This window comes from Pelodiscus sinensis, chromosome 9 (genome assembly GCF_052426305.1).
Source record: "Pelodiscus sinensis isolate ZL-2025 chromosome 9, ASM5242630v1, whole genome shotgun sequence".
NCBI lineage: Eukaryota > Metazoa > Chordata > Testudines > Trionychidae > Pelodiscus > Pelodiscus sinensis.
This window is the reverse complement of record NC_143060.1, coordinates 36,358,376-36,384,751: the sequence shown is the minus strand read 5'-3', so window position 1 is coordinate 36,384,751 and position 26,376 is coordinate 36,358,376. Positions and strand designations below refer to the sequence as shown.

Below are 26,376 nucleotides of genomic sequence, written 5' to 3'. Positions count from 1 at the left end.
ATGCAGAAATACAATAACAACATAATTACACCATGTTTAATTATTTTGGTAATATATTACAAAATAAATTAAAATAGTGTAATTTTTCAGAATTTAAAATTTTTTGTTCAGAATTTTTACAGGAAGCCCTGCCTTACCATGGCCTGAGTTGCGACCCCCAGCACTTATGAGCATTTTTGTAAGTGCAGAAGGAGTCGAAACCCCCCGACTTACATCCTCAGCCCACATTTATGACAGCGCATGGCACCTATCATAAATGCGGGTTCAAGTTACGATGTCCCCAACTTGCGACGCTTCCCCAGGAATCGATCTCATTGCAAGTTGGGGGCCGTCTGTAATTTTTTTGGCACAGAATTCCCTCAGGAATATTCTAATACGTAAATGATAGATATTGTAAAAGCTAAGGTTTCAGCTACATTAAAATTTGGATTTAAACTCAAATTTGGATTTGTAAAGTTAGATAATTTTTTATTGCAGCAAATCCTAGAAGAACAAGATTTCAAAGGAGAAGATTTTAATCTTTTTCAAGTAGCATGCCAGAAGTGCTTAGAAGAAGGTTATGTACAAGAAGTATTACAAGTAATTCAAAATGAGAAAAATAAGGTGAGTTTAAATCTGCATGTGTGTGTTTTTGCAGTATACTTTAAACATATGAGAAAATAGATTAAATTTTGTATACTCCATTTGTTTATACATTGCTTGAGAGTATTTTTATAAGCTATATATTCCATATAGTATCCACAAGGATGTACTATTTCAGGAAACTGTTCCAGGTATACACTGGCAGATATATACTGTTTATGTAGACCCAGATTCTTCGTGTGAAGCTGTATTGACTAGGGATGTTAAATTGTGTTTAATTAATCATGAAACTACTGAAATTTTCAGCAGTTACACGCAGGGGGGCAGGTGGCTTCTGCCTGCCCCCCACTGTCCTGTACTGCTGCCTCTGATACTCCTTGCATGTACCATGAGCCTGCCCCTCCTGCACTACTGCCTCTGATACAGAGGCAGCAGCGTGTGTGTGTGGGTGTGTGTGTGTGTGTGTGTGTGTGTGTGTGTGTGTGTGTGTGTGTGTGTGTAATGTGACTCCCCAGGAGCTGGTGCATGACAGGAGCCTGTGTGTAACCATGTACTCTTTCACATCTCTTGTTTTTACAATGGTGGACTGGACCTGAAACAAATACAGCCAACTACAAGAGTCACCTAAAAGCAGGGGGGATCTTTTTGTGTCATATAGCCATGCTAGTGGCTACTATATATGACCATTAAATGCTGTAAGTGTAGGAAGCAGGGGATTTCTTGTCCTACAGTAATTCTTGGCTCCTAGATTAGCCCCTTAGAGCTATTGTTGGCTAGAGTGTTTTAGAGCAGCCTTCACGCTGCATTGTTTTATGTTGGGGAGTCAGGTTGCTGCACAGCTGTTCCAGGATAGAAAAAGTGGAAACAGTGTCATAAAGCCAGATTTGTGCATTTCCTCCTGAGCAGTACTTTACTTAGCTGTAACCAAGGATATAAGGCATAATATTCTTAATAAACACTTTCATTAATGTTTTCCAGTGAGATAAATGGAAGAAGAGAGAGAGATTGAGGCAAAATTTAAAAAGGGGAAGTGAGTGTGACTCTGTTGGGGTGGAGAGAGTTCCAGATGGATGGACTAAAATTGGCCAAGATTCTAAGAAGAAATGAGCAGACAGAAAGTAAGAGAATGAAATTTCAGAGAAGTATATGATCAGTCTGGGAGACTGGGAAAGCATACTTACATGGGATACAGAGGTAGATAGGAAATCAGAAAAGGTGATGGAAGAAACAATATTGCCCCTCTTCTTGGAAAGATGGGAAATAGTCAGCCGCTGGACCCCACTGAATTTTAGAATAAGGATTTAAAATCTGCAAAGATTGGTTTACCTCCTTCCTCAAATAATGTGTTCTCTCTAATTTTTGCTTGGAATTTTGCTCCTAACATCCAGTAAAACAGTGAGAACACTGCCTGTCCCTACTTGAAAAGCAGTGGCAATCTTTAAGGGTTATCCTGCTAAATAGGGAAGGAGGAAAGAGAGCCTAACATATGCCCATAATGGAACATTGTAATGATAAACTTTGCATTCAATCTCAGGACTCTCCATAGCACCGCACCCCCTGGAATAATCAAAATGGAAGGTTGGAGGGGTCCTTAAGAGGTTATTTATTTCAGCCTTGGGGATGGAGTTAGGACCAAGTCTACCTTTACCATCCCTGTCAGGTGTTTGTCTAACTTTATTTTAAGAACCTTCAATGACAAGGATTTCACAAATCTCCTTTGGAAGCCTATTCCAGTGTTTAACTCGCATCTTGGTCCGGCATCATCTTCTTTCTCTGCTTACACTTGACACATTTTTCCTTTTTTACCAAGGAAATACATTTCCTCAAAATATTCCAGGTAGGATCTCCTTTACATGCAGACACCATGACAGTTTTTTTGCGGCACAAGTATGGGGGAATATAGGAAGCTTTGAGTGTGCTGAATAAGGTCTTCCCTTTTCCTTTCCAGTCCACTCCAATGTCCCTTTCTATACAGTCTTTGTCCTTTCCTATACATTGTGTCTCTGTCTTTAGACAGTGTCTTAACTAACTCTGCCATGCTTGGCCTAGATTCATCACCACATAAACTCAGAACAAAACCAATTCTATCCAGCCTGTGTGTGTCTTTGCATATGTTTCTCAGCATACTAACAGAAATGGAAATCCCAGAACTTTCAAGGAGCAAGAGCTGGTTGTTAGGCTGGACAGACTAGAGCCATTAATTAACTTTTGTGACACTATAAGTGTAAGAATTATATGTTTATGATGAGATTTAATTGTAACTTTTTAAATAAATGTAATATTTTATTGATCTTAAAAATCCCATTTTCATACAAAATCTTTTAATTTTTATGAAAAGTCACTGATTTTTATCCACCCTGCTATGTAACCCAAATCTCTCTTATTACAAATTAATCTGATTATTTTTTATCCTATCTTCAGTGGATATGGAGAACAATTACTCCCTGTACAATTGCTCTTTAACATACTTGAAGACAATTGTCAGAGCTTCTCTCAGTTTTATTTTTTCAAGCCTTAACATAATAAGTTTTTTTAACTTGTTTTCATAGATTTGATTTTTAAACCTTTAATTATTTATTTCTCCCTACTCTGGACTCTATCCACTTTGTCCACATTTTTCTTCAAGTGTGACTCCCAGTACTGGACACCACCAGCTCTTGCCAATAGTGCCCAGCATAGCCGTAGAGTTACTTCCTGTACCTTACATTCAACCCTCCTGTAAATACATCTAGAATGTTATTACCCGTTTTTGCAGCTGCATCACGTTGATTCATATTCAATTTGTGATCCACTGTTTGTCAAAGAAATTTTAATTCTAATTCTGTCCTCAAAAGTGTTTGCAACCCTTTGCAGCTTGATATTGTCTAAAGATTCTGTAAGCATGCTTTCCACTTCATTATCCAAGTAATTAATGAAAACATTTAGTAATACCATTACAGAACCCCTCTAGATGCATCCTCCCTGTTTGACAATGAACTACAATCCAAGGAATGCTTTGAATTTGGTCTTTCAAATATTTATGCACCTATCTTATAATAATTTCATCTAGATCACGTTTCCCTAGTTTGCTTATGAGAGTGTCGTGTGGGATTGTGTCATAAGTCGAATTAAAATCAATATTCATCGCCTCTATGTCTTCTCCTATCTGTTATTCCAGTAACCTTGCCAAAGGAGAAAATTTGGTTGATATGGCATGGTTTTTTTCTGACAGATCCATATTAGGTGTTTGTTATTACTCTATTGATCTCTAGATGCTTACAAATTGATTGTTTGATAATCTGTTCTAGTATTTTACCAAGCATTGAAATTAAACTGACTGGTCTATAATTCCATGGGGCATGTTTGTTCCCCTTTTAAAAAGATAAATACCAGATTTGCTCTTCACCAACTTGTCTGAGACTTCACCCATCTTCTATGAATTCTCGAAGATAAGGAAGTACTGTACTGAATCTACTATTTGAAATTAAGTACCATAGGATCCATTTCATCAGACCCTACCAACTGGAATATATTTACTATATCTAAAAATTGTTTAATTTAATCTCTCTTTATTCTCACTTGTGTTCCTTTCTCCTTATTAATATTACAGGCAGTCCCTAGGTTACGTACAAGATAGGGACTGTAGGTTTGTACTTAAGTCGAATTTGTACTTAAGTCGGAACTGACGTCCAGATTCAACCACTGCTGAAACTGACCAGCGGCTGACTACAGGAAGCCTGAGGCAGAGTTTCTCTGCCCCGGGCTTCCTGGAATCAGCCGCTGATCAGTTTCAACAGCAGCTGAATCTGGACGCCTGGGACAGAGAAGCTGGGGCGATGCCGGGTAGGTCTCCGCAGCGCCGCACCTCAGCACTGCGGGGACCAACCGGCAGCACCCCAGGTGCTCTACCCCAGGTGTCCTCAAGTCAGCTGCTGCTGAAACTGATCAACGGCTGATTCCAGGAAGCCCGGGGCAGAGCAACTCTGCCTTGGGCTTCCTGTAGTCAGCCGCTGGTCAGTTTCAGCAGCAGCTGACTTGGGGACACCTGGGGCAGAGCAGCTGGGGTGCTGCCGGGTTGGTCCAGTAGCGCCAAGGAGCGGCACTGTGAGACCAACCGGCAGCGCCCCAGCTGCTCTACCACAGGCGTCCGCGAGAAAAGCCTGGTCTGCTGGGGGGAAGAGGGTGCACTAGCTGCGGCCCCGCTCCCCCAGCAGACCATGGAGATGCGGGCGGCGGGACTGAGACGCGCCGCGGTGCCGCCGCCCGGGTCCTCCGCGGCTTTGCTCCGCATCTCCCTGGTCTGCTGAGGGGGGGGGGGGAACACGCAGCAGACCAGGGAGACGCGGAGCAAAGCCGCGGAGGACCCGGTCGGCGGCGCGTCTGGGCGCTCCCGCCGTCCGCGTCCTCCGCGGCTTTGCTCCGCGTCTCCCTGGTCTGCTGGGGGCCCCCTCCCCCAGTAGACCAGGGAGACGCGGAGCAGCTTTTCTCGCCCCGGAGGATGCGGGCGGCGGGACCTCAGTGCGTCTGGGTGGTCCCGCCGCCCGCATTCTCCGGGGCGAGAAAAGCCCCGTTCGTAAGTACAGATCCGACATAAGTCGGATCCGCGTAACTCGGGGACTGCCTGTAGTTGTGATGAACCAGAGGTTTGAAGATTGTCTTGGGGTGGTTTTTTGTGGCAAGGGACTGGGGCTGCGAAGGAGGAAAGCCCGAGACTTAAATGCACTTAACCAATTACAAACTTTATTACTACAATTTGATTATATTAAATCACTGTCTCTGATTTGTCTTAGACAGCACAGCATGAAAAAAAAGAATATAACAAATAAAACCAATACATCAATAATAAAAACTCCTCCCGTAGCCAGTCCTTCTATGGTTATCTTTGAACAGCTGGTGGAGTTAGTCATTAATCTACATATACTTAACAACCTCTAAATATGAAATGGTTAATACAATATAGTAAGCAATACTCACAAGCCCAGAAATAATTACAATGCACAGACACAAAATAACGTGTAGCATGCTCTGGATTAGTAGACCCTTTCGTGATTCGGTGGGTGGGAGGCGGCCTTGGGTTATCAACCCCTCAGCCAGGCTGGACGATACCTGCCTTCTATTTTTTGATACGGAATCTCCCCGAGCTTAGGGCACAGGGTGCTTTATACTATAATTTTGACATCCGGTACCATATTAGGGTTCCTTCCTTGTGACATGACGTCTGTCTCAAGGCATTGGGGTCAGTGCCTGATGCAGACATGACTGGCACACGTGAAAGCTAGCTGTTTTTGCTTCCCTGCTCCAGGTGCTTGTTAACAGATGTATACGACAGCTCATTTCTCTTATTCCTATCTTGTCCTGTTTTTTAGTGCTCATTAACTTAGTGTATGGGACAGCTTGTGTCCCTGCTCTTATCTTTTTGGCCCAGGTGCTTGCCAAGTTAAGTTCCGTTTACTGAGAACAGTGCTGAGCACCCGAGGGACTTCAAGCTCTGTCTCTGGATCCGCCTCAGGGCCTGTGTTTTTCTTGTGAGGGGCTTTTGTGTGGCAGTATGGGCAATATGTGCGAGGCCGTGGTCAAAAGGACCTGCTACGTGACAAGTTGCATGAAGCATCTGGTCAAAATTAACTCGTTTTGTGAAGACTGAAGTAAACTAGGCATTAAACACCTCAGCCTTCTTGATGTCATTCATCATTCATCCATTTGTCATCCATAATATATTGACTCTCTGATTTATATATGTGTTCATTTATTATTGTATTTTAAATATGCTAAATTTTGAACTGTTTCTTTGTATATCTGATTTACAGGTTATTGTCAAGAGCATGGGATGGAATCTTGTTTGCCCTCTTGTTAGGTGTATTTTGAGTTATAAGCAGGAAGATGAGAAGAGAGAACATTGTCTGAAAATACTAAATCAGTTGGTACAGGTATGTTCAACCATGTAGTCTTAATAAAGGTAAATCTCATATATTATCTCTCTCAGGTTTGTGTCTGTTTGCAAGTCCTCCTATATGGTAAGAGGTAGGATCACCAAATTTGGTATTAGGCTATTAGAAGACATTTAGAGCAAAACAACAACACAGAACACTGAGAGCCAGGACTGGTGGCTGTAAGCAAACTTTACGGGACTGCGGGAAACTTGGCCACTCCCATGATAAGTGGATATCTGAATATTGACAGACCACAGTGTGCTGGATTAGAGAGATTCAATCTATAGTAGAGTACATGCTGAAGTTTTGCTTTTTCTTTTACCTTCTATCAGTTAAAGTGGTCTGACACCAACGTAGAATAAAATTTTAAGCAATCTAAATTTCCTTACATGTAGCTTTATTCTAAATGCATATTTTAAAGCAGAGGTTTTCAAACTGTGGAGCATGTCCCTTTAGAGGGGTGTAGAGGTATGGTCAGGAGGGACGGTTGGGCCAGCTCCACGCTGAGAGCTTCAGAGAAGCAATACAGCCATTCAGTCAGTGTCAATGCCTTCAGGGGAAGGGTCACATCCAAAAATTGTAACTCAAAGGGGAAGCTCATTTTTAAAAGTTTGAAAATCACTATTGTGAGGAAAACACGAGCTTTTGGGGATTTTTAGATTTTGATTGTTTGCAACAATAATGTCCTCGATGTTTTACATCTTCTGTCATTGCCATGCAAAAACGTCACAGTTTTGGAAGTATGGTTATTGTTGTAAATGTACTTTAGAGATAACAATACAGTGGCTTGACCCTTTCTTGCAGCTCTGTAATCCAAAGGAACTTTTATTGGGTTTACTTGAACGGATTGAGCAGACCTCTGGGGAACAGATATCCCAAACTATTTTGCTCTTGCTTCAGCCTCTGCAGACAGGTAATGAGCACTTTCCCATCTGAATGTACATTACTTATATTTTAATTTGAATGTTTTATTACTTGTATTTCAAGTAGTGCTGTTGAATGCCTAGTGTTCTTGGGGAGTATGCAAAGTATAATTTCAGTACTTACTGGGACTTGTTATTAAGAGTCCCAAAGGACACAAGAGATGGTTTAAATGCAGAATTTTTCAAATCGGCATCTGTTGAAATGCAATACTCAGCCTTTGCTTAAAAATCCTTCATACTTTTTGTGAGTTGCCATCCTCCTGCTCCTGAACCAGTCATCCATTTTTATGGCTTTTATTCGCATGCCCTTTATAGGTATTGAAAGTTAACTAATTCTTGTGTATTAGTGAAAGCCCCAAACTGCATATTTGCTTTAAAAAATACCTGTGTACTTGGAAGCCAGAATGTAACTAAGGATATTAAGGACTAGTCGACTATGTGATAAGCAAATGCTCATCGGATAGTTGAGTCAACTAGTCAATTTTCCCCTCCCCCCTTGCTGCCTCTGTCAGATAGAGGCAGCGGGGGGAAGGGGAAGACGGGATATTTTAAAGTGGCAGTGCCGCATAGCCCATATCAGGACTCCGTGCAGTGCTGCCGCTTTGAAACGCCGCCTTGGCATTTCAGAGCAGCAGAGCTGCACAGCTGAGCTTGGGCTCTGTGCGGCACTGCCCCTTTGAAATGCCGCTGCGGTGTTTCAAAGGGGCAGCACTGCATGGAGCCCGGGGTCAGCTCTATGTGTTGGGGCAGTGCCACACAGCTGATCCTGGGCTCGGCTGTGCAGCTCTGCCTCTTTGAAATGCCGCCACACCGTTTCAAAGCAGCAGCACCGCGTGGAGCCCGGGCGGTCAGCTGGCATTAAGGAAGACAACGGGAGAGTTTGTTCCTGTCGGTCTCCCTCTGTGAAGACAGCACCAAGCTGGGCTTAAATCAAGCAGCTACATATTTTATATAGCTAGAATTGCATACCTTAACCCGGCCTTCCAGGTGTATTATAGACCTGGCCTTACCTTCACGGCAGGGGGCTGGTAGTGTGGGGGGTACAGGAGTCAGGGCAGAGCTTGGGGGATATGACAGGGACAGGGCAGGAGGCTGAGGACATAGGAGGTACAAAAATCAGGGTTGGGGGTTGAGGAGGGGCTCAGGACAGAAAATCGATGTGGTGTAGGGCTTTCCTCTTTTTCTCCAGACTCTCCCGGCCAGAGGGGCCTTCCTCCCCCCCCACCAGCTCTCTGGGCCTTTTCCTCCAGGCTGCTTCCAGCCCATGGGGTCTCCTTCTCCATCCCCCAACCAGAGAGGCCATTTCTTTCTCCTCCCTGTCCCCCCCAGGCAACAGGCCAACAGAGCCTTCCCTCCCCAGCGTTGGGGTCTTCTCCCTTCCTTCGGCCTCCTCCCCCAGTTTGCAGGGGTTTCTCCCCCTCCACCAGCCCTCGCATCCTGGAGGGCCTTTTTCTCTTCACCTCCAATCCCCTCAGCTCTCAGGACCTTTTCTCCCCTCCCCAGTTCTCCCTCCTCCCCCACGACTGGCATGGTCTTTTCTCCCCTATTCAGCCCATTCCAGCTGGCAGAGGTCTTTTCCCCCCCCTCCCAGTGCCTCCAAGCCAACACGGGGCCTTCTCTCCATCCCACCTTGGGGTGATGCATCCAAGGGCTGGTGTGGGGGAAGGGTTTGGGACGTTGGGCTACTTACCCAACCTGATGGTAAGAAAGATGGTAAGCCCCAGCCCTACTGGCCACTCTTGTTGGTGCTGCTTTCCCCCCCTCCCCAGTTCACTCTGGAATATAGGTCTCCCTTGTGCTCACTGCCCCCCGTGGCCACTCTCAATATCACATCTCTCCTTCCTGTGCCCCTTCCCTTTCCATGTTATGGAAAACAGCCCCATTCCCAGCACTTTCTGTTTTCCTGCCATAACCAAACCCTGACATTGCTTTAAGTTGTGGTAAGAGAAAGCTGTATACCAAATTTGCTCTTTATCGTTTAGGAGTTATTGAACAAACAGACTCAGACGGACAGACAAACATTTCTAAAATATATAGATAGGCGCATTGGATGTTGTATTGCAAAAAAAAAAAATGATGATACTGGTATTTATACCATCCCAAAACTAACAGGTGCAGAATCCCGGGTATTACTGCACTTGTTCATCATATTGCAGGTTTGTTTTTTTTAAATCCAAAGGCTGTTCAGTACAGTCACCTATCTCGATACAGATCTTATTCTTTGGTTTTTTCTGAAACAGAATCTACTGCATTTTCACAGGAAAAAGGCTTTTATTTTATAAATCAGAAGAAATAAAAATGTTCCACCCCTCTATGGGGGAGAGAGGTGGGAATAGGAGATAACTAAGGCCACATCTGGACTGCAGCTCTTATCCTGGATACCGGAAGTATACCAGAAAAGCTATGCCACATCTAAGGAATATGTCTGCTTTTTTTGGAAATATTTCCGAAAAAGAGAACGTGTTCTTTTGCTGTCTCTGTAAACCTCGTTTCATGATGAAGAAGGGATGGCCTGAAAGAGAAGGTTTTTCCAAAATTTGACACTGTGTAGATGCTCCAAATTTCGGAAAAGCCTCTTTTGAAAGAAAAGCGGAAAAAGATACGCAAATTGCAATTGGCAATTTGCATATCTTTTTCTCGCTTTCCTTTGTAGTGTAGACATAGCCTAAATGTTAAACTTTCTGTTTATTTCAGTTCTACTGAAACTTCATAGCAAGAAGTCATACTCAGTGGGCTTATCTTTGTCTACCATTTCAAATCAACTTTCTCTTCTGCCTGTACCTTACACAAAAGAACAAATACGAGAAGATAAACTTGGACTCTGCCAGTGTTGCAGTGCAGTAGTGGATTTTGCTAAACCTTTTGTGGATCAAGTTGTTAAAAATATGGACGCTTCAACAGAAAGTGATGGCAAAGAGCTCAAACAAGAATTGCTAAAATTGTGAGTATCTTATTTCTGCTTAAAATGCATGTGTAAAGAAATACAATGAGCAATAGAGACTGCATGCACCAGCAGTGAATACACTTATTATTTTACTGTTTATCAAATAAACTGTTTAACAAATCCTTTACAAAACAAACCCACTGCTCCTTGTTTCCCACCCCCCCCTTTTTTTTCCTGTCCCCCATTTATTTTGCATCTGCACATCCTAAATTCAAAACTCCGGTCATCTGAAGAAGTTGGCTTGCCCACAAAAAGCTCATGATACCATCTACGTGTTTTGTTAGTCTATAAAGTGCTACCAGACCATTTGTTGTTAAGTTTATCCTTTCATGTTTGTGGACTATGAGAGGAAGGGCAATGCTCATTCCTTTTCTTAATAGCAGGAGGGAACCTGTATGTGGGGTGGGAAGCCCAGCCAATGGCCCCTACTTCTTGTTGTTCGTCCATCGTATTCGAAGAGGACCTTGACATCTAACGGGTTATGGACTGTTCATGGTGTGTCCGCAAATGGCTGATAAGGCCGATACGGGCACGGAATGTTCTACCACAGGTCGGGCAGACATGTGTGGGCACCACTGTTGCAGCTTTTGCAACTCTGGCTTTACGGAGTGCTCGCTTCTCTTGTGCTATGGTTGTCCTTCTGGCTTCAGATGTTTGACAGCCTTGGTAGATCAGCGTGTGCCATGTTGATCGGTCTTGTGCCAGGGTCTCCCAGGAGGTGGTGTCAATATCCAGGGACTTGAGAGAGGCTTTAAGCGTATCTTTGTATCGCTTCTTTTGTCCCCCGTGCGATCGCTTCCCTTGAAACAGCTCACCATAGAAGAGCTGTTTAGGGATGCGATGATCTGGCATCCTTGCAACATGGCCTGCCCAGCGTGTCTGAGCTTTCATCAGCAGGGTGTAAACTGACGGCAGACCTGCTCTAGAAAGGACTTCTGTGTCTGGCACCTTATCCTGCCACCGGATCCTCAGAAGTCTGCGGAGGAAAATCGTGTGGAAGTGGTTCAGTTGCCTAGCGTGCCTCCTGTATACAGTCCAAGTCTCACTGGCGTACATCAGGGTAGTTAACACTACTGCTCGATAGACTTTAAGCTTTGTAACAAGGCTTATTCCACGGCGGTCCCACACTTTGGTCAACAGTCTGCCGAATGCAGAGCTTGCCTTGGCGACTCTGCAGTTGACCTCGATGTCAATTGTCACTGAGCGGGAGAGGGTGCTGCCAAGATATGTAAATTGGTCCACTGCTTGCAGCTTTTGTCCCTTCACTGTGATGGTGGGCACTTGATGCTGAGCTTTTGGAGCTGGCTGGTGCATCACTTCGGTTTTCTTTGTGTTGATGAGAAGGCCGAAGTTGTCGCATGCTGCTGCAAATTTGTCCATGCTGGCTTGCATTTCCTGCTCTGATCCAGCATTCAGGGCGCAGTCATCAGCAAAAAGGAGATCTCGTAACACAGTCTCCTTTATCTTGGTGACAGCCTGGAGTCTTCGCAGGTTAAACAGTTTCCCATCGGTCCTGTATCTCAGTCTGATTCCCAAGGAACTGTTCTGAAAGGCGTCTGACAGCATGGCTGAAAACATTATGCTGAACAGGGTCGGTGCCAGCACACACCCTTGCTTGACGCCGTTTGTGACGGGAAAGGCCTCTGAAGCTTCTCCATCATCCAAAACACGAGCCGTCATGCCGTCGTGGAACTGACGTACCATCAAGATGAATCTGTCAGGGCACCCAAACTTCGACATGATGCGCCACAGACCTTCGCGACTGACAGTGTCAAAAGCCTTGGTGAGATCCACGAAGGTGGTGTACAGTTCACGATTCTGCTCTTGACACTTCTCTTGAAGCTGTCGGGCTGCGAAGATCATATCCACCGTGCCACGCTCTTTGCGGAAGCCGCACTGTGTCTCGGGTAATAAACCCTGTTCCAGGTGGTTAATCAGACGATTCAGCAACACTCGTGCAAGGATCTTACCTGCGATGGAAAGCAGTGATATTCCTCTATGATTATCGCAAACTTGTCGATTTCCTTTCCTCTTGTAGAGGTGTACGATAGACGCGTCTTTCAGTTCCTGAGGAATAGATCCTTGATTCCAGAAGGACTGGAACAGCTGAGTGAGTTTGTTGACAAGCACTGCACCACCACCCTTATAGACTTCCGCTGGAATCGCATCAGATCCTGGGGCCTTGCCACTGGACAGCTGGCTGATGGCCTGTAAGGTTTCAGTCTCTGATGGTGAGACATCCAGGCTGTGGTTGATATCCGCCTGGGGCATTCTATCAATCGCCTCGTTATTGATGGAAGATGGGCGGTTCAGTACGGATTGGAAGTGCTCAGCCCAACGCTGTAAAATCAGAGCCTTCTCAGTAATGAGAGTTGCACCATCTGAGTCCAGTAGAGGGGAACTCCCTGAGGGCTGAGGTCCATACAAGGATCTAAGGGCTTCGTAGAACCGTTTGGCATCGTTTCTATCAGAAAACTTCTGGATTTCATCTGCTTTGGCACTCAACCAGGAGTCCTGCATCTTACGAAGCTTGTTCTGTACGATCCTGCGAATGTTGTTGAAGGCATTTTTCTTAGCTGTTGACGATGGGTCATTCTGGTGAGCACGGTGAAGGCGATGCTTTTCAGCGAGTATGGCCTTGATCTCTTCATCGTTTTCATCAAACCAGTCCTGCTGTTTCCTGTGTGAGGGTCCAAGAACCTTTAGTGCAGAAGAGTGCACAATATCCCGGAAGCGTTCCCAGTCCTTCTCAGCATTTTCCTCTAATTGCAGCTCTAAAAGTTGGTTGCCAAGATCTTCTGCTAGTAAAGTTGCTGTGTTGGGGTTCCTCAGTCTACTGACATTGATCTTTTTCATCACAGCTTTGTTTCCCTGCGGACATCTCTTTGGCTTGATGCGAAAGCTTAATTTGGAGATGATAAGTCTGTGGTCAGTCCAACAGTCAGCACTCGGCATGGCCTTGGTCACCCTTACATCCTGTCTGTCTTTCCTCCGCACAATGACATAATCAATGAGATGCCAGTGCTTAGAGCGTGGGTGCATCCAGGACGTCTTTTTGCGAGTGGGCAGGCGGAAGATGGTATTGGTGATGATCAAATCATGAGCCGCACATGTCTTCAGTAATAGTAGGCCATTGCTGTTACATTTACCGATTCCATTTTTTCCAATGACGCCATCCCAGGCAGTGTGATCAGATCCTACTCTCGCGTTGAAATCGCCAAGTAGAATCAGCCTGTCAGTGCGCTTCACGGATGAGAGTAGGGCATCGAGATCTTCATAAAACTTGTCCTTTACTTCATCCGGATTCGTCATTGTGGGCGCGTAAGCGCTGATCAGTGTGGCTTGCTTTCCTCTCGGTAGTGGAAGATGCAGTGTCATGAGTCGGTCATTCACGCCCTTGGGAAGACTGGCAAGTTTGCGGACAAGATGATTCTTAACCGCAAAGCCAACTCCAGATTCACGACGTTCGTCACTGCTGCGTCCACGCCAGAAGAATGTGTAACCACCTCCTGTTTCCATGAGCTGACCTTCATTTGCTAGACGAGTTTCACACAGTGCCGCAATATCGATGTTAAATCTTGTGAGCTCTCTGGCGACCAGGGCTGTTCTTCTTTCTGGTCGGTCTGCTGAAGGGTTGTCCTGAAGCGTGCGTACGTTCCATGTGCCAATAGTGAGTGGTGTCACCTTGCATTTTGTTCGAAATTTTATTGTTCGACCGCATGAGATGGGATCCCCTCCAGCCGCGGTAAGCTGGCCAGGGTTCTATGAAGCAAACAATGTTTAGGGCACCTTTTCTAGCCCCTTCCTCTTACTACGGAGGTGAGCAGTGCAATCCTAAAGAGGGCTGCTCAGTCACTCAGGTAGACGCCGAATCCAGCTGTTGCTTCCACCAGCAAGAAGACGACCATTAGACCTGAGCCGCCTGTGTGCAGGTCCGCGGCTACAGCTCCCAGTGTATCCACACCTGCTGCTTCGTCGCTCGCCCGTCGCCACAGGACTTAGGAGATGTCGAGATGTCAAGACTTGCGCGTGAATTGGATTAAAGTGAGGGAGAGGTGCGCATAGTCAGCCTCACTCTCTCTTCCCAGATTCCATCTTACTCCAATGGCAGGACTAATGTCGAGACGATTGGAGATGGGCTGGGCGCAGTGGTTGACCAGGGCATCTTTCATGTCTTGCCGTGCTCTTAGCGTACCACATCGCTTGCAGAAACCACCTTCATGACCGTTGGTCCTATTCTAGTAGGTCTCATCCGCTCGATCCGCCGGAGTCTGTCTTCACATGCTCGGGATAGACAAGTCCCTATCTCACCGAAGGTCGATGACCCGACGGCTACTCTCAACCTGGTTTAGCCAGCCTGTCGAAGCTGTTGCCCGGGGTGTGGCCGCTGCACATGCTACAGCTACTAGGAGCCACAGGTGAGAGTTGAGTGACAAGTGGGGACCAAAGGTGGACGAGCTGCCCTAAAAGGACACGACATGCCCGTACATCAGAGGTGCTACCCCTCCCTGAACACCCCATAAACCCCTACTTCTTACTTGTGTTTACAATACGGTAAGGGACATCCCTCTTTGGAGTCATCAGGATCCCATTAGTGCCTCTAGCCATAAGAATATAGGGATGAAAAACAGGAACTGGAACCAGCCCCTGAGTTTGGAGACTCTCCTTTGATCTATTATGAGCAACAGCAGCGCTAAGGGACATGACAATTTCAGACCCCCCTGGAGACAATGTCTGTATTCCTTATTGGTAGTTTTGGTAGTGTTTTTATTAAAAGATTCTAATTATAATGATTTCTCTTTGTTTCAGTTGTTTGAAAAGCTTCAAATACCCCTTATTAATAGCACAGCTTGATCAGCTGCATGAAGACATTGAAGAAGATCCCTTAAGACATTTTGCAGCTGAAATTCTAGTAAGTATAGCTAAAAGGAATGATAGTGACTTGCAAAATCAGTCACTACAATGCAGTATTCAGTTGAGTCAGGGAAATTATTTGACTGCATGATTTGATTAGTTAGATGTGTGATGGGTTTGGTCACAGCGATCCTTTTGATACTGCCATTTGATGTGCTGAAATACCACTGAGCAAACATCAGACCTTACCCTAACAGTAGCTCTTATCTTTTTTCACAAGCTGGAAAGCCTCCCAGCCTATGCTTGATCCTTCCCCCTGTCTGTCTTAGCTGCTTCCAGCAATCATCTTGGGTAGTAAGCAGAGGTGTCCTGTCATCTGGCAGCAGTTCCCTGTTTGGCTTCCCACTTTTCTATTGCCCAAGGGTGGGAATCCTTTGTGTTCAATTTAAACTTTTTGTCACCTTCAGTGGAAAAGTATAGGGACCAAGATGGGTCCCAGAATCAGGTGACTTAAACACAAGTCTTTCTGGGGACTCTCAGCCCTTTCTACTGACAGTTCCATAGGAAAAACAAAACCACTTACAGATCCTTGCCCTTATCCACACGTCATAAAGTTTCTTAAATGGTTTTCACTTAGCACGTCTATATTAGTACAACAAGTTTATACTTCATATTTCTAACTTCAAATACAGGAATGATACAGGCACAGAAATAGAATATCCACATTCAGCAGATTACAACTTTTCAAATTATACTTTACAGGAAATATATTTTCCAGGTATGCACACTCATAAGCATATTTCCAAAAAGAATTATGGATAGCCCCATGAAAAACATGGTTTATGATATTCTATAGGCTAGTGCTAAGGAAGGTAAAATCTTGGAACAATATCAGATCCCTAGATCAATGAACCTTGCATTTAATAAACCAAATTCAGCCTTCATGGTATATCTTTGGGCTGCTGGTCTCTGAATTATCAGAGGCCCTTTTTCTTCTGCAACTGGTCCCATCCCCTAGTGATGTTCAAGACTTCTAAAAGATGATAATTAGGTGAAGTTCCTACATGACCGAAACTCATAACATTCCATATTTTCTTTGTTTGTTTTTTTAAACAAGTTTGTCCCTCTGTTTAGTGCGACTTGCCTTTTTAAATAAAAGTGGGTAGGGCTGCACTTTAAAAATCCAAGTGTATCACATTTTGGATAAAATGAAGAGTGTCTTCTATTCAGTACACCTAGTTAAGCATAATATTAACATTAAACCTGTGCTTCAGTACCGGCGATTTCAGTTGTTCTTAAACACATGGATTAGCCATGTCCTGATGTGAGACCTATGAACTAGAGCCCTGCAATTGAATTGGGATCCCATAGCAGGTCCTCTTATAATAGCATGAGGGAATGGGAATAAGTGTGTTAGGTCAAGACCCCCTTGGGACTGTCACCTGACTGTCACCTGCTGAGACACCACTGAGCCTGCTACTCCGCGTCTACATAAGCCGCCCCTTATTTCAAAGCATTTTTTGAAATAACGGGTGCGCTGTTTCGGCATCTCGGTAACCCTCGTTGAGCACAAGATGATACCCTTTCCCTCCAAAGAGTTATAAAAGTATTGTGTACAGGAGAACTTTTAATGTGAGATTCTCTTAATTTTTTCATTGTATTTTATTAAGGGATGTCTTGAAATAGCACATTGTTTCAAAATTTGGCACTGGGTAGATGTGCTAAATTTCAAAATAAGCTATTTCAAAATAGATTTGAAATAAGATATGCAATTTGCATAGTGCAAATTGCATATCTTATTTCAAGTTTAGGGTGCTGTGTAGCTCGCAACCTAAGGCTATTTCTACACAGCAGCGTTATTTTGGAATAACTGATATTCCAAAATAACATAGTCCATGTCTATGCAGCAAGCAGTTATTTTGACAATGTCAAAATAATGTTGAGCTGGAGGACTTCTTACTCTGACTCCTGTAATCCTCATTTTACTAGGAGTAAGTGAAGTTGGAGGAAAAGTGCTATAACTCAGACTTCCTGCTGTGTAGACAGCACCAAAAGCGGAAATAAGACATTTCAACTTAAGCTACTTAGTTGACATAGCTCATGTTTCACAGCTTATTTCAGCTTTAGCCCTGCTGTGTAGACATGCCCTAAATGAGCAAAAATTTGTGGAGAAAAAAAGCGTGTAATTAAATACAATATCATAGCTGCCAAATAAAGGTTGCATAGGCAATGTTAATTTAGACATTACCTAATATTTGAGTGCTTGACTATGCCAGCTTAATAATTTCTTAAATATTGTTTTGTGTGTAATTATACACTTAATTACAAAAATATTTTCAGGAATAATTGTATCTGTGGTAGGTAGAGATTTTATGGTTTACATTTTAAAATGTGAATCCTGATTTAAAACTTAATAGCTGCTTTATTACAGGAAAAATACATATGTATAGTTGACTTTTTTTTTCTAAACAGGGCATTTTAATCGATATAGGAGAGTTGATACCAACCATGTTCTCATACCGTGGAAGCAGAAGTCAGAACTGGGATAATCAGGATTTTTTGAATGAAGATAGAAAGCATTCTGCAGATTCTTTGGCATGTCTGTCGTATCTGGTGTTTGTTCAGTGTATTGGTATTGATTGTTTTCCAATGGTCTTTAGGTAAGAGCTATTTTCCATCCATTTATAATTAGTAGCTCTTTGAGCTTCTTCAAAAGTATTATCAGGAGCAGTAAGAAAGCATTTTAATATTAATCACTATTCTGTAAGCCTTTGTGTTGCATTAGCATTCATTTTAGGGCAACTGCCTTGTAATATATGGAATGTGTGAAGAGGTGTCTTCTCTTCTAGGCCCCAATTCTGCAGATACTTAAGTGTGTACTTCAATTTAGACACAAGTAGTCCCACAGAAGGTGCCATGGGACTACCTATATGTTTAAAATTAAGCATGTAAGTGTTGCAGGATTGAGACCTTAGTGTGGTGATAAACAAGTGTGCGAGGGTTAAGGAAGACAATCTGACTTTTAGTGCATATCTATTTCAAAGGAATTCATTTAAAGTAAAATTTCTCTTATTTATATGAAAGTTTTTATTCCTATGTATAGTTCCACGGAGCTTATTTTATATCAACATGTAGGCTGTGTGGTCTATGTAGTTGTATTTATAAATAACTTTTCTGTTTTAGTCCATCATATCTTCTACAGTGCAACATGACACACATTGAGCTCCTATTGAAAAGGTAAGATCTTACAAAATTTGACATTTCAGATTCTGGTTTTTTTTCTTCGTCTGGCTTAATTGTCCCACAGTTGCTTTCTGTTCTGTGGTAGTAATTTATGAAATCAAACTTTAAATTCACAATTCAAATTGTGGGGAAAAGTCTTTTGAGGCTGAAAGTTAATATGACATGGTTCAGCAGAAGATGATGCCTCTTCCCCTCCAAAGAGCTATAAAAGTAAAAGTGCAGGAGAACTTTTTATGTGAGATTCTCTTAAATTTTTCAAATGTGTTTTTATTATATTAATTTTACAGTTGTGTTTTATTCATTTATGGAAACCCAAACTATAAAATATTTTAAACATTCCAGTTTTCTGAATTAGAATATGTAGTACAGATTGAACCTTTATAGACCGACACCCGCTGGGCCTGTCTGGTGCCGAACCAGAGAATTTGCTGAACCACAGGAGGTCAATATTGTCTAGCAGCATTACCAATACTTCCACTGCTTCCTGAGCTCTTAGAAGTCCTTTAGTGGTAAATTAGAGCTAAATAACAGCATAGAACACTGAGAGGCAGGACTGGTGGTTGTAAACAAGCTTTATGGGCTCACAGAAACTTGGCCATACCCACTGTAAGCAGACATCTGTCTAACTAAAATCATGTCAGATCATGGATGTTGCTGGATGAGAGCGTGCCAGACTAGAGATGTTCAATCTTTAATACTTCTGTAACTAAAATTACACATTTGAAAATGAAGGAGGTTGCCATGACCCTATCCCATGATGGTATGCTATCTTCATTTGTGTTATGGCCCTCAATATATAGAACATTAGACCTACTTAAGAGTTGTAGTCATTTGCTCCCTTATTATTTGCAGACTACAAAGAATAAGTCCAAGTACTAATGTAAAAGCATGAATGTTTCATAGATCATCAAGTAAGATGAAAACCGCACTGTACCTTGCTACCACTTGGCCTAAACTCTTCAATCTCTCTTTCACACATTTTGGGGAAAACTTAGAGTTCTGCAATTGGGAAAGCACCATTTTCTTCCTCTTAATACCAAGGCATCTGACAGACTTCAGCTCTTGCATTTGAATGCTTGTAAATAGAAAATGGGAATATTAACTCTTGATCACAAAAGCAGTCAAATCTATAAACTCTTCTGCTCATATAGTTAAATAATTCATAAGAGAGAATGAAGGAAGCAGAATAGGAACGGTCAGTAGCCAGATTCCTTTACTACTTAGTTAATTCTTACACTTCAGCAAACATTTTGGAATTGATGCTTCGATAATTTTCTTAATTTCTTGTAGGACAGAAGAATCTGTGTTAACTAAAGGACTTGTAAGTTTCCTTTTTTTTAAATAAAAACATTTAACACTGTACTGTAACAGATTTCAAAGAAGTGTCAATTTTCCTTGGCTGGAAAAGATGAGGATAATATTGCATAATATAAATATAGAGTTATTGAGGCTTAAGTAAGCCCCAATCCTGAAAGCATTTTACATATTTATTTAAATTTATGCATACAGTCTTAACTAAATGCATACATGTTTGCAGCCTTTGTGAAGTGATTTGAGGAAATTGAACTAATGGGCTGTACAAGTACAAAATTACATTGTCTTTAAAATTATTTTTTATTGATTGTAGGACCTGCTTGAAAACTCATTATTGAGAATGGAAGATGATAGCCTTCACCATCAGTATTTGGAATTCAAAGGCTTCATTACAGCACCTCAGGTACTAGGATGCAATGTAAACTAGTTTTTTTTTAAACTTACAGTGTCATATCTAACTGCTCACTAGGTGGTTTGAGAGAGAAGAATTTAGAGAATACAAATATTGCCTCACACAGAAATTTAATTGCTTTTGAAACCATTCAGTGTCTTGCTATTAAGAATCGTTAGCTGGAACAGAGAGCCTGCAATGGTTACCCTCCTGGGAAGCAAACTTTATCACCCCCCTTCTTTACCACCAAGCAAGATTCTCATATCCTATTGCCATCCAATAGCAGTAGTGGTGGGCAGGACAAACCAGAGATTGGATTTAGGTGCAACATGTGACTCTCATGTCCCTGTACCTTCCCCCTACCCTGCAGACTGGGGAAAAGGAAAGGAAAAGAAGAGTTAAACAACAACTTTCAACTGCCAAGTGGGTAATGAAGGAGGATATATAAAACACTGCCTCATCCCAGCTAGTTGGGTGAACACTGTTAATGCAATTGTGCAGTGACATTTTTGTATATAAAATGTTGGTGATGAATTTGGATTTCTGCATCTTAATTTACTATATGTTTGTCAAGGATCGCAATCAAGACATATGCCCTTGTGTCTGAAATTTATGCTTTTTAAACATTTAACTTGAAATATTTTAAAAATTTAAAAATAATTTTATGCCAGAGGAGTGCTAGAAGTCAACTCTAACAGTTTGCTACTCTCTAAATAAAATATGTATTTCCTTCAGTTTTAAACCTGTGACCCATAGTTCAATAGATACTCCATTTCAGATATGGCAATCTTAAATTAAAATGATTCATGGCTAGTTTAAAAACAACATTACCATTTCTTAAGTCTTCTCTCAATCTCAGTTGTCATTCTCATCAAACAGGAATCTAAGCCCTATTGGTTGCATTTTTATATACCGTATTTTCCGGCGTATAGGGCGACTGGGCGTATAAGACGACCCCCTATCTTTTTAATTAAAAGATAGGGTTTCATCTTATACGCCAGCGCCCCTCCGCCTCCTTTGCTCCCGGTGTCCCTGGTCTGCTGGAGATGGTCCCCAGCAGACCAGAGGCACCGGGAGCAAAGCCTCCAGGAGCGCCTGGGCTCCCCCCCCCCCGCCGGAGCCCCTCCGCGGCTTTGAAAGCCTCGGGGGAGGCCGGCGGGGGGGCATCCCAGGCGCGCATGGGCTGCCCCCCCGCCGGAGCCCCTCCGCGGCTTTGAAAGCCTCGGGGGAAGCCGGCGGCGGGGCATCCCAGGTGCGCATGGGCTGCCCCCCCGCCGGAGCCCCTCCGCGGCTTTGAAAGCCTCGGGGGAAGCCGGCGGCGGGGCATCCCAGGCGCGCATGGGCTGCCCCCCCGCCGGAGCCCCTCCGCGCCGCGGAAGGGCTCCGGAGGGGGGCAGCCCATGCGCGCCTGGGATGCCCCCCTGCCGGTTTCCCCCGAGGCTTTCAAAGCCGCGGAGGGGCTCCGGCGGGCGGGCAGCCTATGCGCGCCTGGGATGCCCCCCTGCCGGCTTCCCCCGAGGCTTTCAAAGCCGCGGAGGGGCTCCGGAGGGGGGGCAGCCCATGCGCGCCTGGGATGCCCCCCCGCCGGTTTCCCCCGAGGCTTTCAAAGCCGCGGAGGGGCTCCGGCGGGGGGGCAGCCCATGCGCGCCTGGGATGCCCCCCCCGCCGGTTTCCCCCGAGGCTTTCAAAGCCGCGGAGGGGCTCCGGCGGCGGGGCATCCGGCGTACAAGACGACCCCCGATTTTTGGGGGATGTTTTTTAACTTCAGAGGTCGTCTTGTACGCCGGAATATACGGTACATTATATTCTACAAATATGTTAAAATATAAGTAAAATTACTCCAGTCTAACCAAAGTGAGAGCACACAATATTAAGTTATATTTGCTTTGATAGAAAACAATATTCTGTTATCCTCTTCCACAGTTGTGGCACACTGGACTGAGAATTTCAGCATAAGGTCTATAAATACATGTTTTCCCCTACCCCATCTACCACAGCAGTTATTTTCAATGACATTTAAACTATTCCTAGTTTCAATATTGTTTTTTTGCAGATGCATTTGCCTTATATAGGTTGTACCTCCCTAAACTTGGACTCTCTGGTCCGGCGGACCACAGATGTTCCTGGACCAGAGAGCCCAGGAACAAGGAGATCTGGCGATGGGGCAGGAACATGGTAGGGGAAGCTGGTGATTCAGCCAGGGGTCTCGTGTTGGGGAAGCAGGTGGCACGACACAGCATGGTAGGGAGTTCTGGCCCCAGTGACGGGAGCTCCAGCTCAGCCATGTTCAGGGAGCTCTGGTCGTGGCATCCAGGGGATCTCCACAGCCGCCTGGCTCATCGGCTGGGACCAAAGCTCTGCAGCCAGAGCGGAGCTCTCTGGCTGCCGCTGGGGCTGGAGTTCCACAGCCATGGAGCTCCAGCTCTAGTCTGACCCCAGCAGTCAGGGAACTCTGCACTGGCCCTAGCCACGGAGCTTTGGCCCCATCTGGGGACGGAGCTCCCTGGCTGCTGCTGGGGCCAGAACAGGTCCGGAGCAACCTAACAGGGCTGGATCTCTGCAGCCATCTGGCTCTGCAGCTAGGGCCAGAGTTCCCTGGCTGCCACTGGGGCTGGAGCACCACTGCCATGGAGCTCTGGCCCCAGCATCTGGGGAGCTCCAGCCCCAGTGGCAGCCAGGGAGCTCTGGGCCTGGCCACGGAGCCAGGTGGCTGTGGAGCTCCGGCTGTGGCGTTCTGGCCCCCACAGCAGCTGAGCCCACGGCAGCTAGAAAGCCCCAGGGCACTGGAGCAGTAGCAGGGCCCGGCTCAAACCCTAGCCCAGAGGCAGCAGGGCAACATGGGCCATTATGGAAGGGACCTCTCCTTGGTCTGGCAAATCCCCTTGTTTGGGACTGGACAGGTCCTGAGTGTGTCAGAACAGAGAGGTCCAATCTGTACTTCTTAAATCATACTCTGCTTTAAGCCTAATCAAGAATATTTGCAGAATAGTTCATCCGTGAAGTCTTGAGCCCTTGCCCTATTTTAGATCACATGGTAAACTTAGCGATCTTGATACAGCTTTGTGTAAGTAAGTACTGGATATCAGTCCATTACCAATGTAAAGCTCTGTCTGATTCCACTCCTTACCAACATCCACTAAGAATGTGTCTCTTTAACTCCATCCATTTTCTTTCTGCCTTTTAGCCAGATCTTTACTTACCTTATTTTTATTACCTAAGCCCTGTTTAGTAAATTTTGACATTTCACATGATGGCAGTCTGAATGGTGTTTGGAAAATCCAGATAATAAATCTTATGAGAGTCTTATCTCTGTGGATTCATTGTCATTTTAGGAAGGTAATGGAATTCTGGTCTCCCATGTTTAAAGAAAAACGAATTCAAGCTGAAACAGGCAACTAGGATGATCCAAGTAATAGAAAACGAGAGGAGACTCAAAGAGCTTGGCATGTTTAGCCTAACCAAAAGAAAGATGAAGAGAGAGACTGTTTCTTTCTGTAAATTCAGCTAAGGGATAATTACCAGGGAGGGAACAGAGTTAAGTTAAGGACCAATGTGGACACAAGAACGAATGGATACAACTGGCCATCAACAAGTTTAGGCTTGAAATTAGACTGGGTGGACAAGATCCAGCCCACAGGCCACATCTGGCCCGCCATACCTTTTGATCCAGCACATAGTCTGCCCTACCAGGCAAGCAAGGTAGGCTCAAAACAGCTGGCTGCTCTGTCCTAATAGATTTCACTTACAGGGATAGTGGTAAACCTTTATTAAGTTTGGAAACTATATTCTATATTCTCAGTTATTTAGTACTAGAAAACTTACCCAGCGTGGCCCGAGTCTGGAGGTGGCGGGGGCTATGCAACTTGCCTGCCAGCGAGGCAGGCCACGTAGGCCACCTGTCAGCTTCTTCCTAGGACAGGGCCACATGCCATGGTTTCCCAAGACAGCAGGGGCTGTGCAGCAGTTGGCAGCTATTCCCTGGGGCAGGCCAGCTTGGTGGGGGCTGTGCTGCCAGCTAGTGGCTTCTCCCTGGGGTTGGGGCACTTGCTGCCCCCTTTTGGTTATACATGAGCATAACTGTCCCTGTTTTCATATCCCTCCCTTTCTGTTTGAGGTGAAAGGGTTGTATTCTGTGGACATCGCTTTGTCCTGGAACAACCAAACCTTGACCTTGCTTTAAGTTATGAAAAGAGGAAGCTGCATATCAAATTTGGTGGTCCTAGCTTTTACCGTTTTGGAGGAGTTCTTGGACAAATAGACTCACACTGGTGGACAGACATGGGGACACACACACACTCACTCTAAAATATATAAAATACAGGACTATGTAGCATTTTAAAGACTAACAAGATGGTTTATTAGATGATGAGCTTTCATGGGCCAGACCCACTTCCTCAGATCAAATAGTGAAAGAAAATAGCCACAACCAGACTAACACGGCTACATTTCTATCACTATTCTAAAATATATAGTAGATTTCAAGTTTTGCTTTTAAATTTGATTAACTGTTCACCTATTTGATTCTCAGTTTTAGATCATCCACGGATATAGGTCATAACTATCTGTTATTTTGTTTACTTTTGTTTCAGTATTTTCAGATATTCCTCCTTAATACCTACAAACATCTGTTAGTTTATATTCAGAAAAGAATGGTATTCTAATTAATCTTTATAATGACCCCTTCTGTTATAGCAAGACAGAAAAAGTTCCCCTATGAAAGGCAAAACTGATACCACTTTATTAGTTGATATAGTTTCATGGCTATCCCCCATCAGTACTAAATTTGAGGTTGACTCCTACACACAACTGTTCTGTCCTTGATTCACTGCTCTGCGCTTACTGTAGCTCTTATCACTTGTTTTTCCTTCCTTGCTGCCTGAGACCCCTTTAATTCCAGTATGTGTAGTATTCTGCTTAAAGACAACAACATGTAACAGCTCTGAATTTCCTAGCTTTTGTGAATTAGATCCTTTTGTAAGTTTTATCCTTTTTATACAAACATGTATTGATTTTATGTTCATATTGGACTAGAATGTAGTCAGCTCTGTGCAACATGCAATTATCTAGGTACAACCAAAATTTATGTACTTCTCTCCATCTGCAGGATTTGGTGAAAGTGATGACCCTTTGTCCTATCGAGCATCTGGTACGTAACTTAGTCATTCTGTGGGTTACAAGAGCTAAATTTGTTTTATTTTAATTAACTGCATATATTCAAGAGCAGGTAGATAGACATACTTCAGAGATGATCTAGATGATGCTTGGTCCTGCTGGGAGGGACCTTTGGAGGTCCCTTACAGTTCTACTGTTGATGATTCTATGATTCATAAAATCTTTTTCTTTTAGCGAAAGAAGAGTTTAAAGATATTGCAGTTGTATGTAGACAAGTTTGATGCAGAGGGAAAATACACTTTGTTCAGGTATGCATCCTGTATAAAACATAGAAAAACAGCTCTTGATGCAATTTAGTTGCTTAGTAACTCATTCAGAAATCATGCTTATTGCTTAGGAGCTCACATTAATTCCACCATGTTCATTTTATGATCATGGTAATTGATTTTAGTTTTCTTACTTAAAAAACAAGAGACTGAAGCTAGTCCATTTATGAACGCCAAAGACTAGGGGAGCGTCTACAAGCAGCATTATTTCGGAATAACGGCCATTATTCCAGAATAACAATGAACGGCTTATTCCGACTTCTGTAAACCTCATTCCATGAGAAATAACGCCTATTCCAAAATAGCTATTTTAGAATTGCAGTAGTATGGTTGCACCACTGCTGCGATTTCAAAATAGTTCCTCTCCAGGGCCATTCAAAGTAGTTACTTCCAGTGCCTCCTAGGGCTCTAAATCAAGGTAGCACGTCCACATTAGGAAAGCCTACCTCAGACTAAATTTGCAGTTTCCTTGTAGCGTAGATGTGCTATTTCGAAATAAGCTGTTTCAGAATATTTCTTCCGGAATAATTTATTTCAAAATAAGCGTGCAGTGTAGACATACCCTAAGTGTGAAATTCTGGCCCTCTTGAAGTTGATGCTAAAATTCCCATTTTTTCCTACTAGCAGATTATCCCAGCGTTGCTCAGGTCCTTAACTCAGTTAATTTTTGTTTTTCTTCATTTAAATCATTGCTCAGGGGGGAGGGGGGCTGGAGAGGAGAGGTTCATTATGCAGGCTTCCTGAGAAAGAGAGGACTACCCCAGCCCTCTCTCACTGC

The 26,376-nt window shown here is 43.9% G+C and overlaps 1 protein-coding gene across 1 annotated transcript in view; it reads left to right on the top strand.

Annotated features, from left to right (window-relative positions):
- GLMN (glomulin) overlaps positions 1–26,376 on the top strand; it is a 49,401-nt gene that overhangs the window by 4,184 nt on the left and 18,841 nt on the right. The window contains exons 3-13 of the mRNA XM_075936533.2: positions 478–603; positions 6,369–6,488; positions 7,296–7,404; positions 10,109–10,355; positions 15,168–15,270; positions 17,685–17,872; positions 18,396–18,449; positions 19,746–19,776; positions 20,083–20,172; positions 25,265–25,306; positions 25,507–25,580. Of these exons, the coding sequence (XP_075792648.2) occupies positions 478–603; positions 6,369–6,488; positions 7,296–7,404; positions 10,109–10,355; positions 15,168–15,270; positions 17,685–17,872; positions 18,396–18,449; positions 19,746–19,776; positions 20,083–20,172; positions 25,265–25,306; positions 25,507–25,580 (1,184 nt within the window). The remainder of the gene's footprint in view (positions 1–477; positions 604–6,368; positions 6,489–7,295; positions 7,405–10,108; positions 10,356–15,167; positions 15,271–17,684; positions 17,873–18,395; positions 18,450–19,745; positions 19,777–20,082; positions 20,173–25,264; positions 25,307–25,506; positions 25,581–26,376) is intronic.